This window comes from Manacus vitellinus, unplaced genomic scaffold (genome assembly GCF_001715985.3).
Source record: "Manacus vitellinus isolate BGI_N305 unplaced genomic scaffold, ASM171598v3 scaffold_54_pilon, whole genome shotgun sequence".
Lineage (NCBI taxonomy): Eukaryota > Metazoa > Chordata > Aves > Passeriformes > Pipridae > Manacus > Manacus vitellinus.
In genome coordinates, this window is record NW_021940645.1 from 4,361 (window position 1) to 19,195 (window position 14,835).

Sequence of the window (14,835 nt, forward strand, 5' to 3'; positions counted from 1 at the left end):
TAAAAAAATTTTGTGTATTACATCTGAGTGAGAATCAGCTGTCCAAAATGCTGACTAGCACTGAAGGCAGGTATGACTTTGGTATGCCTGTCTCCTCTCAGCAGAAACAGTGTGAGCAATGCAATCAGTTCTTTCAGCCTTGTTGACATGCATGTCCTTCTTGATGATCAGCTGCCTGAAGTCAGTTCTCTTCCAGAAAAAAAGAAGAGTAATTGGGATCAAATGACCATCAGATAGAGTGAACTTACTGGTAGTTAATTAACAGAGTTCTCTATTTTTGTGGGTTTTTTTCCAGCTATAACTTTCATGCTTTTCCTTATTCTTTTTTTTTCTTTTTTTCTTCTCTTAGCATCAGTTTTCTTCATTTTTAAAAACTTAAACAGTGGAGGAAAAAAAGTATGAGTAAAATCTCTTCCAAGTCATTCTTCTGTGCAGAAAAGTTGTGCTCTGTCATCTACAAATGAAGCCTTCTTTCCAGTTACACCTCTCCCTCTTCAGCACTGTTCTCCACCCTGATTACTTGCTCCTTTTAGTCACATTATGATAAACAGACTTCTCTCTGTGGGGCTCAGTGGTTAGTAATAACTCAGCCCCATGAGGCAGAAATATAACTTTACAGTCTATGTGATCTGTCAGAAGTGGTGATATATAGGACTCTAGTGTAAGTAGTTGCAGGAAATGCAGCTTACGGACTTATTTATTAAAATCTATTGTAGAAAAAGACAAACTGTAGCAATTAATTGAAAAAATCATAGAAATCTGACTATATGCAACTTGCAAATATTTTTTAAACATGAAATTGCATGAGTAAAGTTTTCTATTAATGATTGACCAGTTTCATTTTAAAATGAGCAGGAAATCCCAGCTGAGCATAGAAACTGCAATAGATGGGGCAATATTGCACACTGCCTTTTGATTCTTCTGAATTTCAAACCAAAAATGAGCACAGATGATGTTTTTTGTTTTAATACTAACAACTTGCTGGGAACTTGAAGATTTGCCTTTTTATCTCTTTTACAACATCAGAATTGCAATCACTTTCTCAGACTTAACTGGAAATAAAAATGCTCTTGCCTGACAGAAAAAGAGGTTCCTTCAAGTAGGGAACAACCACAGACAAACATTAACTCCTATTAAACACGTTACTAATACAAATAAAGAGAGATGCCAGGAGCTGAAGTGTTCTGCATGCCATGCTCATTCAAAAGTGGCAATAAGATACAAATCCTTTAGATGCACAGAAAGATGGAAGAAAGTATTCTACAAAGTTTGTTATTCCAGTATAATCAGTGTTAAGACCAAAGCACTTCCATGCAGTACATCATTTGGCAATCACACCCTCCTTTAGTGCAGTGGAAACCTTGTTCTAGACAGGACTTTTTATTTTTAAATATATGGTTACCATACACATTTCAATACATGTTTTCTTGGAGACAAGCTCAAAATGTGCATACTTTGTACTTGGGCAGGCTTGTGGCAATCCTTAATTCCTGAGTGCCCTTATTATTCAAGCTAAAGGAAACTTTCCACCGAAAAGGTTTTTGCCCTTGGTGACGAGTGCTAGTGAAATTGTTGGTGATACCACTAAGAAGGTACCCTCAGATAATGTGGCCCAGAAACAACTCAAAGATGAGGATTTTATGGACCAAATAATCAAAGACATTTAGAATATTCCATGAACTCAGTGAAAGTGTCTCAGCATGTGCTCCAGCCTGCACTTCTGTTTTGTGGAAAGCTGCAGAAGACAAGCTGACTCTTGAATTGCCGGAGAGAGACATGCTGCACTGTACTTAAATACCTTTAGCTTCCTAAGAGGTGTAGGCATCATTTCAGATACACAGTATTGCACTCCAGCAGAGAGGTGAGGAAGCAGTAAAGCAGCCAGGATCGCTTCCTGCAGAGTGGATAACTGCAGTGTTTGGAGATGGGAAGAAAAACTTTGCTTGAGAATTATGAAAAGCTAGTCTTGTGGAGTAATACCACAATAGCCCTAAAAGAGCGACTAAATTTGACCAGTCTTCAGATTGCACTAGTCCTACCTAAAACATTTCCAAAAACTCTGTTCCCTGACTGCCAGCAGCAGCTCTTGTTCTTGTTCAGCTTCAAGCAGCTGTTTTTCATCCACAAATTCAATTTGCCCCACTGAATAGGGGCTCACTCTGCAGAAGTGATATGGTTGCAGGCAGTGAAAACCAGCTAACCCTCTTTGTGTCACACACAGACAGACTGCTGGCATTTAAAAGCAACTTTCCTTCCTGGCAAATGCAACCGCACAGATAAGAGACCAGAGGGGAAACTGATTCTTGTGGAATGTCACAAAACTGAGCCAGGGAAGGGGGACAACTATTGGAAGTGGTGTTCCTGTTGAAAAAGACTGAAACCATCTGAACATATCACTCTGGTTGTCTGCCACCTCTTGCTGGTGGAACAGCTGTATCTCATGGCCAGTATTGTCAGATGCTAAAGAGGTGCAGGATGAAGAGAATGGATGTGTTTTCTCCTCATTGCCAGAATTAGGTCATCCATCAGTGCCATTATAGTGGTTTTATTTGTGTCCTGGCTTGCATTCAAGCTTTAATAGGAGTGCTAAGGTAGGATCCCTTAACTTCTGTAAGATGTATATATTTCTTGCTGCAGGCAGAACATTCCTTCAAAGAACTGTACTTTTATCTTTACTTTTGTATCTGTCAGCCAGACAAGAAACTGTCCAAGATGTTCACATAGGGAAGTATTAGATTGATTTGAACTTTTGCCATACATTTAGCCAACTCTTTCATAAATATTAACAGATTAAATGTGTACTGTGTTTTTTAAGTTGCTACTGCACAGTCCTAACCTTCCCCTTCCCCCATCACCTTTGCCCCTTCAGTATCACACTAATCAATTCTGCAGACATTTGGGATCAAAAAGTGTTGGCAGAAAAGGGGAAAAAGCTTCCCTAGTGTTACTGCTGAGCCTATAGGTTGGATCTGGGATTAAAAAAAAAATGTATTTATACTGCTGGCTACAAAATGGCTTAATGCCTAGATCCTGCAGCAGGAGTTCCTCCAGCAAACCCATTTAATGATTCCTCTTCATCTCTTTTGGAAGAAATATAGTTGTAAAAGTGTACACAAAATACACACTGTACTTTACTGGAAGAGGAGGAACAAGATTCCACCAATTCCAGGCATCCATCTCAGTTTTAGGCTCAACAGCATCTATTTAATGAGCTTGAAGGTAACATTTGAAAGCATTCCCTGCTTATCCAGCCTACCCAAGTGATGTCCTGCTTTGTCTGCCTTTAAAGTTTAAACTTGTCAGCTTTCAGGATTATGGTTGGTGTCTGTGGCTCACAGCAGATACATGTGTATTATTATTTTGTTTCATTTTGTTTGTATTAGTTGGGTTGTGTTTTAATGTGAGGTCATTATAGTGAAAAAGTTTTATATTTAAATCTAAAGAGAGTAGAAAAAAAAAGAAAACAGAACTCCACTGCTTGCTGGAATGGGTCCTAAGTTTCTACAGATTTCTGTAATTTTAATAGAAATTAGGTATTATAGTTCCGTGTACACCCTGGAAATGAATAAAGCACGTTGTGCTCAGTGGTAACCAAGATGTCAGGACTTGAACAGTGAAACCCTAGAAAGGCCCTCCTGTATCCAGATGCAAGGCCAGCCTCAAGGATCAGTGGAGAAAGGCTGGATGTAGCCACTGCAACAGCCCTTCCACACTGGGATACAGATGCAATTAAAACAGCTGGCACTGAATCCAGTTACCCTGCACCAGTCTCCTGACTGCACCAGTGCCAACTCCCTAACCTTTACCAACTGACATAACTGGCTGCACAGCAGAGAAGCTGTTTGAGGTCAAAGCTGGTGAAGCTGAGTGCCAGAATGGAGGTAAAGCCACACCTCTGGGTGCACTGCCAGCTGCAAGGATCCAACTGCATGGCACCCTCTTGTTTTATCCTGTCTCCTAGGGTAGCATTACATACATACCCTCCTTTCTGCCAGAAATAAAACTGAATCTGGGAACATGTGTGGCAGTCAGCTGCTTTTTTCTTCAGTGTGTGCTAGGAACATTCAGAAACTTTAAAAGTGACCTAAAAGTGAGGCCTTAAATCTTGCACAATTCCATCCATTCAGCATCCCCAGTCGTTGTAAAAAGTTAACCAAAGTAAACCACACATCTAAATATACTATAGAAGTCTTGTGTTTGGTCAGTAACACTCATCTGCTTCACACAGCTTAAGGCTTGTCTTTTGAAACAGAAGACTGGAAAGAACAAGAATCTGTCAGCCCCCCACTTCATTAGCCCCAGCTTTAGTCCTGGGTCTAGCATGGCTAATCCAGAGGAAAGTTTATTTCACAGCACTGAAAGGGGCAGCCCCCTGAACAGCCTTTGGCTTTGAGATGACTTTAGCTCTTTGCAATTGCCAATATAGCACCTGCACTAGGAACAAATTTTAAAAAGTAGGTCACAACTGCACATACAATTACTGATTGCACAAAACAGGCAGGCTATAAAAGTGTCCTGGTGTATCTGCTTTAAGTGCTGGCATGCAGTGTCAGGAAACCCAGAAAACACAGGACCACCTGTGGAGTCCTCATTGCAGTATGATCCTGTTAAGTTAATACTCTCGAGCCTCTCTGCTGACTAATACAGGCAAACTTTACAGCCAGCCAGGATTTTAATAAGCGGGACACTTTTACCTGGGGTACGTGCCAACCCTAAGCTTGCTGCGGAAAGCAAGCACAAAAGTAAGCAAGAGGTTAAAAAAGAAAATGTCTGGCTTTTTCAACAGCTGGGTTCCATTGTGAAAGGGTCATGTGGTGCCAAGGAAAACAGAAAATAGGAAGGCACACAGATTTGTTAGTTTGAAGTAATTGACCACATGGTGTCCAACGGTTTGTGTTCTCATGTTCTCCAGAGCAAAGTCCCACGGGAGCTGAGGCAGGGGTTCCAGTTCCTAGCACTCTATTGTTTACCCTGATGGCTTCCAGATGCTGGAGACAAGGACAGTGAAATCTTTGGGATGCTGCCAAAGAATGAAAAAGACTAAAGAAAACACCAAGGGTATTTTTTTACATTTTATTTTTAAAGAGACAGTGCTACTTTTCACTAAGACCACCTTCATTTACAGTTCCCTTGCTCTCTCAAGTACACATGACCACACTGTTTCTCTCTTCTGCCCCTTCTCCCCCATCTGTTTCTCTGTCTTTTTCTGTGTGTGTTTAAACAGCTCTGTAATGCAATTAACCAAGGGAAAGCAACGTAGGGGTTTTTTTCCCTTGGCATCCATAGCTCATTTAGCTGTTACACAGTGGATGTGCAAAAATGGTCAGAAAACCCCAGCAAAAACTCCATAGCAGGCAGATCACCAAGAGAGTGTCAGCAGTGATGGGAAAGCCTCAGAAGGCTGTGAGTTCAAGTTTGCTTTGGCACAGCTGGAAGAAGCTTGCAGAATTCTACAAAGTGTTTTTAAACATCTGAACCATGGAAACTAGGGAAGGGGAGCAAGAACGGGAGAGCAGTGGGCACTTTCACCAAGAAAGCCAGAAAGCAGAGAAGAGCAAAGGGAGGTAAAATAAGGAAAACCCCCCAAATCCCTCCTAGTAATTAATTCTTAACTTTCAGAGGGATGAGGTCCAAGAGCAGGACTTCAGTGTTTGGAGACCTGTATTCTAGTTAAGTTTGGCTGCCAGCACACTGAGTTAGAGCAAGTTTCTACATTGCTCCTACGTGTATGCATGTACTTGGGGTTGGGCAGAGACTGTGGAAATCTATAAGAGTTCCTGTTGCTGCCATCAAAAGATGGTGGATGAGAGAGCTCTCCTGCTCACACATTAGAAATACAAGGTTGTGCCTTTGCTTTTCTTTTATTTCTTTTATTACTGCTATAGTAATTTCTTTGCTGAAGTCTTCATGTCTCCTGAGAGGGATGGTAAGTTTTGCAGGAAGAAACCTCCTCTAAAGTAGTCTTGGTAGATTAGTACCAAGTAGTATTTAATTTGCTGAAAAAAAAATTCAGCAAAATCTGCTGTTCAAAAAGAAACAGACTACCAGCTTGATCCTAGATTCACTAGTAAGTGTAAAAAATCTGCTTATATCATAGTTCAAACCCCAGTTATACTCAAAACCTTAGTCAAACTTCTGTCCAGACTTCAGACCCCCTGATATGACCATCCTCTGCTTATTCACTGTCTTCCAAGGAACCCCTTACAAAACCCAGTGATGCTGAAACCTGATGTTCTGAGCCTAAGGTGTGCTAAAAGGGCACAAGTGCATTTCCTTTGTCTTCTTCCAGTCTCCTGGACAGGCTCAAAAGACCCTCATGTCTCTCGCCTTTGTGATTTGGTAGTCTTTGTGTGTGGGGCTGATAAAAATGTATCATTCAGAGACGAGCACTGGTTTGTTTCTAGTGTACATTTCACAGGCTTTTAATGCTAAATGTATTCCTAACTTTTTCTTACTGTATGTGTTAACATTAACACAGAGGAGCTGAATCCTGACAGCACCGAAATTAAAAAGGGTTTAAGAAAGATTTCTCATCAGATGCTGTAAACAGGGCTCTCAGCATGAGCCAATACTTCAGAAAGTGAGTGCAGGGTATGTTTGTACATTGACCTGTCCATGCCCACACATTCTATGTGTTAGACAAATAAAGGACTGTGCTGACACACGTCTCACTGTGCACACCTGGTAAATCCATTCAGAAATTAACTGAGTCACATGATGTGTGAGTTTGTCATCTGTTTGATGACATGCTAAAAATATTAACTGTCTTATTTTGACAAAGAATTAAGCTTTCCAGCTCCAAAACCAGATCAGACCATGCTGAATGCTCAAACAATGCGAGCTCTTTATCACCCCTGAAGTGATGAAGCAGTCTCAACCTTAATTTTGTACCTTTTTAAAAGCCAATAAAATCTAAACTGTATTTGAAAACAAAAGATTCCCCATTATTTTCTAATTAAACTCTTTCCTTCCCAAATAATATGTAATAAATGAGCTGCAAGCCTATTTCTCTCTCCACAAACTCTAAAGAATTTCTGAGGTTGTTCCTACCTAGCATTTGAATCACATCTTGAATGGTGCATGACATCAGTAACCAGTCAGGGGGTTCCATGTTAAGATTTTGTTCTGTTCTATAGCATGCCTAATGCCTTATTTTTTGTTAATGTAGATCTAATAGCAGATATGGTAACTATATTGCTATCTCTAGAGTTGGACCTTTTTTATTTTTATTGTAACTAAAAGCAGTTATTTCCTTCCTTGAGCAGTATCATTTTGTATAGTATCATTTTGTGCATGTCAGGATTGCTGTACTGCACCAGACAAAGTGCTGCTCCAGTCTTTGGTAGGTCCAGCCATGGATGTCAGAGGAGAGTACAAAACCAAGCTAAGCATAAAACAGTTTTACCCCAGTATGCTCCTCCAGACTCCAACAATTTGCAATTGAGGGATGCCCCAAGCCAGTGGTGGTGTCTTCATAAACTCCCTTCTGGTCTTGCTGCTCAGAAATATAACCTGAGAGTACTCTATCTGATAGAGCATAGCTGATATGAGTTAATAACCATGTCGTGAATGTGCTAACCAAGTGGCAGCACTGGGTCATAATTCACTTCCACTGAAACAATCACAAGTAACTAAATGTACCATATTTCTTATTTTGGGTGGAGATGATAAACAATGCAGCTGTCAAATGTTCCATGAAAACCTGTGTTTTCCCTACACTTTGCCTTCTAACTTGAAAGGTGCAGATAGAATCAAAATGACTTACAGTCAGCATAAGAAAGATATGTTTGTTTTCAGACCGGCGCTTTTTGGTGGCTCAAATGGTATCAAGTAGATTAGCAAGAATGTTTTTATAAAAGGCTCCGTTTTCCCTGTTGAGCTGTCTTGGTTCAAACATGCTGCTTGTGTTGGACTTACCAAGACATGTTTTTCAATCTAGTTCCTGAGAGACAAACTCCTGCAGACCAAAGCTGTTACCTCGTGCTCTTCCTGTGCGCTGATCTTACAAGGGCAGAGAGAGGACTGGAGGCAAGGCTGACAGCTTGCACTGCCTCCCTGCACCTGGGCTCAGCTGGGGATTGTATGGCCCCTGCAGACAAGCAGAAGAGCTTTCCCTAGAGGCTGTCCAATGAAAATTTAAACTTAACCAATTTTTGATCTTGTTACTACAGAATAAAACATGAGGAAAATGCTTTGAGGTGGAAAATATAACTATTAATGCGCTACTTTTGTTTATTCCCTTATTCTTACTTTTCTTGCAAGACTTTGTTTACTGCAAAAGACACAGACTCCTTTAGAAAACCTGCATCAATCTCTGAGTATACCATTCCTCTTTAATGTTTTCTGTCAGCAGACTTGAAAAGAATAGGTGCAAAACTGAAATGAGTTCTTAGTATATATGGAAAGAACAAAGTGTGTTGGATGGCAGAGGATATAGTGGACAGAGCTTAAAAGGACCTTTAATATATGATTTTTCCTATTTATTTTCTTAACACTAGGTTTGGTGAAGATGGACGAGGACTTATCCTTAGCTAGTCTAAACAGATATAAATATATGGGTAAATGCTGCTTGATGCCTTTATAGTGGCTGTGAATCTAGCTCCTAGCATTTCCCTCTTAAACTCTGTTACAGAGATGAACTTCACAGAAGGGTTTTTTACTGCAATTCCCTAAATACAGGTACTGCAATTTTGACTGGCTTTTAGGTAGTCCCTGAGGGGTATGTTACCAATTTCCTTGTACCTTCTGCTTTTTCAGGCACCTGAATGAGAGTTTCAAAAGCTTAACAGAAATTAGTACACTTGGGGCTGCAGGTCTGTGCCAAAGCAGTACAAATATCTAACACGCTGCGTTAAAGCTTAGCTAGATGGAAACCTTTCAATTCCACTGCACTTTCAACTGCTGCCAACCTGGCACTCCAGTGTGCAAGTTTTGAATCAGGCCTGGTGTATTTTTTTTCCAAGCAGATTTTTTCCTTACTGTAAAAACCGACTGCTCTATTTCCGAATAACACTTCATTTATGGCATTAAAGGCAACTTGAAGGAGCTCTAGGACAAACCCTGGGTGACTTAAAAAGAAGAAATAATTTCTTACTAAATACATTTTTCCTCTTCATCTGTATACACATTTTTTGTTAATTGGAGAGTTGAACACAAATACTGGGTATTTCTTTGCTTTTTTCTTATATCTGCTACTGAAATAACTGAAATGTTTTAAATAATGAATACAAGAAGGGGTATCAAGGGCTTCATAAGCAGCTAGTGCTTTAGAGACTCTTTTGGATTTGGATATTGAGTTTCAGACATCAAGAAGGGTTTTGTTTTCACAAAGTATAGCTCATCAATCTATTTTTCAGGTGTTCAACACAGTAAATTAGGGGTTTTTTTTCGTATCTTTACTTCTACGCTTTTCCAGAAAACCAGAAAGAGTACAGTACAGGGCAGATTCAATACCTAGTGCCAAAAGTGAAGGTAGTATTTTAGTTTGTAATTTTTTTTCTTTAATTACTCTAGCTGATGATTCAAACATTTAAGAGCTTGAGCTCTTAATCTAATGCTCTGTATCGCTACTGAAGACAGAGCTCTGATCAAGACAAGAAATTTTAAATGTGATATATGAATATATGTGACTCTGTATTTGTTAGAGAGATGGAAAAAGAGAGACCCTCAGCATTTGTCTGTGACTCCAGTGTGCTGTGTTAATGTCCTGGCTGCAAGCAGCTGATTCTCTTCAAGTACATTTGACCTAGCAGATGTCCTAAAGTTAGGGAGCTATGACCTCAAGCACTGGCTCCTGGAGAGGCTGGCTCTCAAAGAGGAGCTCCCAATGAGGCAGTCAGAGAGAGACAAAATAAGGAAGAAAAATGGTTTTATTTGTTGCATCCGGTTAACTGGTAACAAAACAAACAGAAAAACATACACAATTATATCCTGGATTTCGAGAGCTTCAATTCCAAACTTTGTTTGACCTGCTTACTTTGGGATGGCTTTAGAAAATGAAATGCTGTCTTTTCCTGCTCTGTTTCCTGCCTGGGATTTATGGCTGTGATGGACCTCAAAGGACTGCATAATGTTCAGTGTCGTAGGAAGTGAAGTAGATTTAGCTGCGAACACAAACTGAAAAGGGGATTATCAGCAGATTTCTGCAGCACTTGTGTGTATCACATGTAGCAGACTCATAGGAGTTTTCTCCCCTCTTCTTCTGGCTTGTTTATACTCAGTAAATTGCATGTCTGGGGATTGTATGTTGTGGTCAAAATGTCATCAGTTATAACTTGAGTAGTTTTAAGTTGGTTACATTGCTCTAAAATATTCCACGTTGATACTATCTTGTTCCCATAAAAAATACGGACATTGGCTATTTCTATTGCAACTGTTGAATGTTTCAGGATTTTTTTTGAGGTTTGGGCCTAAAATAGTGCTTTATTTATAGGCATTTTGAGCTGTGCATTGTCTTGTCAGAATGTGTGAACGGATTATGGTACAGGCAAAAACCTGCTTCTCATAATCCACAGGGAAATCAGATCGCAGAGCAGTGAGTGAACCTGTGTGGTTTTCAAATTGGGTTTAACCAACAGCAGCAGAACTTGTGCTGTAGAAGTCAGTGGGAACAAGATATAGGTGCCACTGGAATGAGTGTAAACAGAGGGGCAGTAGCATTTCCTCACTTTCAACCGGTGTCTGATTTGAAGAGAACTGAATATAAATAATAGAAATGATGAGTTTTAAAATTTCTTTTAGTGAGAGCCTCATAACTGATGTTGAACTTATGACAACTAATGCATTTGTTTTTATTGTGCTTTCCTTGAAGTACTATACAGGTATCACTTTGAATTCCCAATTCTCTTCTACACACTGGAATAAGCCAGCATGCTAGTGCCTTACCTCCTAGGCATCCTGTTTTCAACCCCTCAAAAAACCCTGATTTTTTTTCTTTTTCTTTTTTTTTTTTTTAAATCACTGAGCATCCTCCCCCAGGCCATCTTAAATATGTATATAGCAGGTCACTTCAGAGAGGAGCAATAATCACTGGGAAATTTTGGTCCCTGTACATTTTTAAGATGCTGGCTGCTCCCAGGAGGGAGAGTACACAGCTTCTTCATCACGTGAAGCTGCACTGCAGATGCTTGGGTGGAACCCCTTAGAGGGGTTCAAGCCTTTTAGACCCTCCAGAAAAGTTGTACCTGTGGTCTTGTAACATCTTGAGCACTTTGGTTCCTCTTTCTTTCTTTGGTTTTTATGTATTCCATAGGAATAGAAAGCCACTATTGTTTCTCAGGTTATATCACAAAACAAAAGCCAAAACTTCTACTAAGAGAATATTTACACGAAGTACTGAGTAGCCATAATTTTCTGCTTCTCATGGTAGGCCTATGCCTTCCTATAGTTTTTTTAATATAAAGCACAAAATATGGCTGAAGGAGAACCTGTGTTAAGGGAAAAAAAACCTTTCCAGATCTAGAACAGGACCTCAAGGGAAGCGAGTTCAATTCCAATATGTCACATAGGACATGTTGTTGCCCTTCTTATTCCTCGCACTTCCCCATGGATTACTAGTTACTCCTGCCTTAAAAGGAATGTGGCAAGGCAAAATTAATAATTTTATAGACTCTTCTTATTATAGCAATGTGGGTCAAACAGAATAAAAAGAGTGTAAGAATACAAGTAAGAGGAAAAATGAATTAAGTTCTGTTACTGATTTAATTTAAGAAAAGCTCTCTTTGAACTTAGGGATTAAGGACTGCAGGATATAGGAAAATATTAGAGAATGTAAATCCTGTGTCTTTGGCACTTGATACCTAAAGCTCTCAGCATAAAACCTGCGATGACAGAATCCCTGAAATCTAGGTGTTAGCATATACCTTCTGTCCCAAGCCTAACTACCCAAGCAAACAAGTTCTTAAATACATATTTAACATCAAAAGCACATGAAAAATTATACTGAAAGCAGGTATTTGCTGGATGGTCTTAGGATTCCAATAGTAAACTTAGTTTGGAGGAACCTGAACTTTACCTGCTTTTTTTCTTAAAGAGGGGGGAAAAAAAAGTATTCTTATCTCAGCCCAGTTTCATTCCCCTGTGTGAGTATCTAGGGAAAAGTTCAGTTACTCTTCCTAACACTCAGACTATTTTAGAGCACACAAAAAAGAAAAGAACCACTGCTGAATGAGACTCTGTGTCTCTTGCTTAAGATGGCTCTCATCTTGCTGTAGAAATATGTGTGAAAGCAAAAGGGACATCTGCGCCAAAGAGCCCAGTAACCCAGAAATTTCCTGCCTCATTCTTTCCTATGGAGAATGCAGGGATTTGGGAGCTCTCAAGACAAACATGCATCTATATTCCCATGTAAAACAACTGTACAGCTGTCAGGATTGCAGGATGCCACAGAGTGTAATTTTTTGAGGCAAACTATGCTAGGAAGAGATAATCCTGCCTTTTATTTATACATTAAAAAAAAATATTTAAAAAAACCCCAATGTGTTACGTTACCCATTAAAGTCATACTGATGCTAGGGTAAACAAACATGAAAACAGCTAATTCCTACGCTCTATGGTTGTTTCATGCAACTAAGATTTTGTGACAGTTTGTGCTGTAGTGCTTTATAATGCTTGCTCACTTGTACCAGACACACCATGAGAGAAGACTGATTGGTGAGGGTGGGTGTTGTCTTTCTCTTCTGGCGATGATATAGGGTTACATAAAACTGGAAGTAAATAGTTGTCTATCACTCAGGACAAAGATACTTTTCTGCTGAGTTCACCTCAGATGCAATTAAAGCCAGAGCAGTGATACAGACTGGGATGAATGGTTGTAGGAGACCTATGAAGTTCCTGATGTAACATAGGCTTTCCTGGCAGCTGTGGAAGTTAGAGACTGTATACCTTTGCTCCCATTCGGTTTGAGAACTGGCAGACATCCCATTTTTGTCCTGCACAGAACCCTGATGACAACCATAGGTTGTCCTCTGCTGCAGCCACTGCTCCTCCCTGGGAGCACTGCTCTCTGGAAATAGTGCCTGTGCAAAAACTGATCGATTTACTTTTCCACTTCATCTTAGTTCTTCAGCTGGGAAAAAATAACAGCAAGTATAGAAGGTCTGTTTGCAGGTGACATTTACCCTTTTACTGGAGAGCACTAGGACACTGCTTTTTGGATCCTGACTAGAGATAAAACCTGATATGCAAGATTGCCCAGCAGAACTCTTTGAATGTGTCTGAGTTGGACTAGCCAAGGAAATATGCTCCCCCTTTCTCTTTCCTTCTCTCCCACCTCTCCCTGCACCTCTTTCATTTGGATGGCAATGGTGGGAAGAAGGAACGTGAAAGACAGGAATAAAAATAAAATATCAAGAAAGTTGATAAGATCAGCCTAAGAAACTGATTTTTCCTATTGTATTTAAAATCCATGCACTCAACAATTTTGACAGTGTAGGTGTGCAAACATGCTGGCTGACTGCACTGATGTGAACTGAGCTACTCTGTTGTGACCTGCTGCCAGTATGTCAGCATGAGAACACTCCATCACTAGCAGGGACCAGTTCAGCAACAGTTCTGAGAAAACAGTGTTTTAAATAGCACCTTACTAATACCTTGTGCTTCTCTTCATAGTTTGGTTTTTTCTTTTCTTGGCAATAGATCTGCACATACTTTAGTTAAAGACTACTTAGATTCTACGATGGAACTGAACTCTCTTCCAGAAGTTAAAATCAGTCAGCTAGAGTTCTTGTGTGGAAAAAAATATTAATCTTAGTTTCCAGTCTTACAACTCGATTCATGCAGGATGACCTATAGTGCAGTTGGAAATTCCCCTGAAGTTTAGGGAAAATCTTTATACAAACAAGTATCTGAAAATTCATGACCTTGTATGTTTTGTCACTCGTAAGACCAGAGCTGTTGTCAAATGTTTTACTATTTGAAAAGAAATGTATTAAAAAATCAGTCATTTATCTTTAATGAAATATCAGTTAATTTTTTAATTAGAATTAAACACCAGCCTTTCCTCATGTGAGTACTGAAGCAAACACACAGGATCAGAAAGAAAAGGCAAAGAGGATAAGGAGATTTGCTGTATATTGGTTTGGGTTCATTTGTATCAGTTGAAGCACAACAACTAAAAAAAATTCTTTCTACCAAGAACCAGGCATGAATCTGATAGAGACATCTGTGACTGGAAAATGTGCTATGCTCTAGCCAAGCTGTCTCTGCAGAGTGAAATATGGGGTAAGTGAAAGTACTGCCCCGGAAATGCGAGCAGTAGTAAAGCTATACAGATGTGAGAGAGAGGTTTCTCCTCTGCTCAGCAATACCTCCTGCCAATTTAGGGCAGCAAAAGAAAGGAGAGGAGAATAAATGCTCAGGGCTGAAAGGAAAACAAGGAGTAGAGAAAAGAAAATGAAGTGGCAAGCAACGGACTGCAGAAAACACTATGAAAACAAGACAAAAGTATTTCTTCAGCATTTGTACGTTTCTCACAACACACCACTAACTCACCCTGATAAGTCAACCAGCCAGTTGGCACCCTGTCCTGGAGTAAGCTAGCTGACAAAAAGAGAAGAATGCATTTCAGGAATGGCTGAACCAAGCACAGTATCTGTATGTAAAACTATAAGGTCACCTTCAAGAGCTCATTTAGTCTACAAGTTAAACAAATGTAACTAATGTTTCTTCAGATTTATGACTGTTTGAGTTGTCCAACAGAGATTTTCCTCTAATCTGGTAGTGTATTTCTGGCCAATTCCTTCTGAGAGGGCTAAAATCTGCATTGGTTATTCTGCTTATTGCAGATTAGATCCACAAAGACCCTACTACCTCTTCTGACTTGACTGTGAGGATGCC

At 39.8% G+C, this 14,835-nt stretch overlaps 1 protein-coding gene across 1 annotated transcript in view; it reads right to left on the reverse strand.

The window, feature by feature from the left end:
* Nucleotides 1-9,859: 9,859 nt before the first annotated feature.
* The window catches only part of ZCCHC24 (zinc finger CCHC-type containing 24), a 63,466-nt gene continuing 58,490 nt past the window's right edge, over nt 9,860-14,835 (reverse strand). Inside the window, exon 3 of the mRNA XM_018068947.2 lies at nt 9,860-10,116. Coding sequence (XP_017924436.1) covers nt 9,973-10,116 — 144 coding nt within the window. The 3' untranslated portion in view covers nt 9,860-9,972. The remainder of the gene's footprint in view (nt 10,117-14,835) is intronic.